At 37.8% G+C, this 2,467-nt stretch overlaps 1 protein-coding gene across 1 annotated transcript; it reads right to left on the bottom strand.

Annotated features, from left to right (window-relative positions):
* Positions 1-328: 328 nt before the first annotated feature.
* LOC143271094 (uncharacterized) lies at positions 329-1,101 on the bottom strand. Its single transcript, XM_076562964.1, has one exon. The coding sequence runs from the start codon at positions 1,099-1,101 to the stop codon at positions 439-441; it is 663 nt and encodes a 220-aa protein (XP_076419079.1). The 3' UTR covers positions 329-438.
* Positions 1,102-2,467: the final 1,366 nt, after the last annotated feature.

Here is a 2,467-nt window from a genome sequence, read left to right as displayed (position 1 = left end):
TCTCCAAGAGAGCATCCCATACTCACAGCAGTGGCAAGGCTAAAACTTCCTGCTCTACCTTTCAGAGATTTGAATACTTAAGTGTCTCCACACAAGAATGTGGTTTCTTTTTGTGTGTTGAGGTGTCTGCTTACTTGCAAACATTATTGTTCATGGGATTTACTAGGTTTACATAGGAAACATGCCTTTATACTGTACTCTTTCTTGCTATTGCTAGTTGGCACTGTCGAATGGGATCACGACCTGAAGTTAAGTATGTGAAAACATTTAAAGAATGGAAAGCGTTTGACAGCAAGGAAGGAATAAAACTTAGACACACTCCCAGGAATCAAGTTGATATTTTATATAGAATGAATTGGTGATTACACAGTACTGTGTACAAAGGGCAATTTCTTCAAGGATTCTCCTGGCAGGTGTTAAAATGCCAGAGCCCTCACTTCAGACCTTTTGCCCAGCCAGGTTGGGAGCACACCGGGCCTTCACCTGACTCTGTACTGTCAAGGAGATCATCTCACAGAGAAACAAAATCACGCCAAAGAGTGACATCGTGGCTGTCAGGACACCCATTGGGAACACCTTTGTGCAGTGTTTCTTTATAATGTCCTCCATTTTAACGGGAAAGTCGGGTGAAAAGTCAAGAGTGGTTTGCCCATAGATGTCTACTAGGTGGTTCAAGGTCACAGTAACAAGTGTGAAAAGGCTGCTCACAGCCAAAATTATGGCAGACATCTTGTAGCAAAACAGCTGGATATCAATGAATTGGTCTTCCATGCAGCTGATCTTAATGGCCACTGAAGTGAAAATCAGGACAAGGATTTTCATCAAAATGGCCCATGCTATCAGCACTTGTAAATACTGAAATTCCGATGACTTGTTCCAGGTTTCATTGATAGGGGTGTGAACCAACATCCTGGTCATAGACCCAGAGATGTTAAAGTCCTGAGTGTAATAAGCTTCCCAGAGTCCAATTGACACAAATTGCACAAGCTTGTTGTTAAATTCCCATAGGCGCCAGCATTGGCTGTTTGCAAGGATGATTTCAAATACCAAAGCTGATGTACTGCAAATCAGGCCACTGAACTTGAAGATGTACTCCTTCATGTTGGCAAATCTGAAGAAGGCATCAAAGAAGAATAGAGTCAGTGAGAATACAAGGGAAGGCAGGAAATCAGAAGGAGTCATTGGTTAGAGAGCACTGAGCTCTCATGCCTTGTCCCTGTTGTCACATAAAGATGTTTCAGTGGTCTATGTACAGATTATTATTCTTCACAGATTAGATAATAATATTTGTTGACTAGGAATTTCAATGCTTAGAACTGAAAATGAGAAGAGAGTTTGCAATATCATATATAATTCAATGCTTATTTTACCTGTATTTGCAATTTCTAAATATTTTAGTACCATAAAGTGAGGAAAAAGCAGAGGAATGCTCAAACTGTCATTTCTAAAATATAGTACTATATAATATTACATGACTACTACAAACTAAAGTCATCAATGAAAGAACCAAAGATAAAGAAAAAAATCACATAGTAAACTCATTTATGTAAAAATAATAACACACTTGACATAAATTTGTGTATACATATATGTATATACAAATTGATCTGTACATGATACACCTCATAAGTGATAGTGTACAATGCTATTGCACCTTGTGAATTTTACAGACATGTACCCTGCTCTAAAGAAAGCTATATGTATTTTATTGAAACCAGAAAGAGTATGAACATCAACATCTATCTGTAATATTGCCGGGCATAGAGCTCAGTGGTAAAGTAATTATCTAACACACACAAAAACCTCAATTCTTCTTTAGTATCTGTAAACCAAAATCTATGTGTTAAATTGTCCAGAGACTGAGTCAGAGGAATAGGGAAATGGATAGTTAACACATAAAATCATATAAATTCATAAAAGTGGATATTTCCAATTATAACATATCTCATATTTGAAATTTCATCTTTAGATAATTAGTTTCATTTAAGTGAAACATAAAGAATCCTGACATATTTTTGTGAGCATATATCTTCTTTCACAAACAAATTACACTCTGTATTGTAACTTTGAACTAACTTCTTTGCATCTTTTCTCAATTCCAATCTTATAATGAAGGAAGGAGGTGAGTCATTTACTCACTAGGCAGGTGGATAACGTCCCAGTCAACTGTGCATGCAGAAGGTTGAAGGGGCCTACACACTGGATCTCCTTGCCAGGAAACCTTCCCTAATCAGCTACCCCCTGCTCTAAAGTCTCTGTAGAATGTGTTTCCTGACTGAGTGAAGGCACTGTTTTACTAGGGAAATTTCATCAGCAAGATGAGTTCACAATTCATGGTGGCTTGGGTAACACCCTGCCCACATCATCATCCTTTCCAAGGCAGGCCCGATTCAATGGACTACAAGAATGGTGTGCTTTGATTAGTACTGAAAACACAATGAACATTGCTGTTATTCCAGAAAAAAAA

The sequence above is a fragment of the Peromyscus maniculatus genome, chromosome X (genome assembly GCF_049852395.1).
Source record: "Peromyscus maniculatus bairdii isolate BWxNUB_F1_BW_parent chromosome X, HU_Pman_BW_mat_3.1, whole genome shotgun sequence".
NCBI classification, from domain to species: domain Eukaryota; kingdom Metazoa; phylum Chordata; class Mammalia; order Rodentia; family Cricetidae; genus Peromyscus; species Peromyscus maniculatus.
This window is presented reverse-complemented; position numbering and strand designations above follow the sequence as displayed.

Bases quoted from the DNA above. Each gene is read 5' to 3' on its own strand.
- LOC143271094 (XM_076562964.1), bottom strand. From the start codon at position 1,101: ATGAAGGAGTACATCTTCAAGTTCAGTGGCCTGATTTGCAGTACATCA.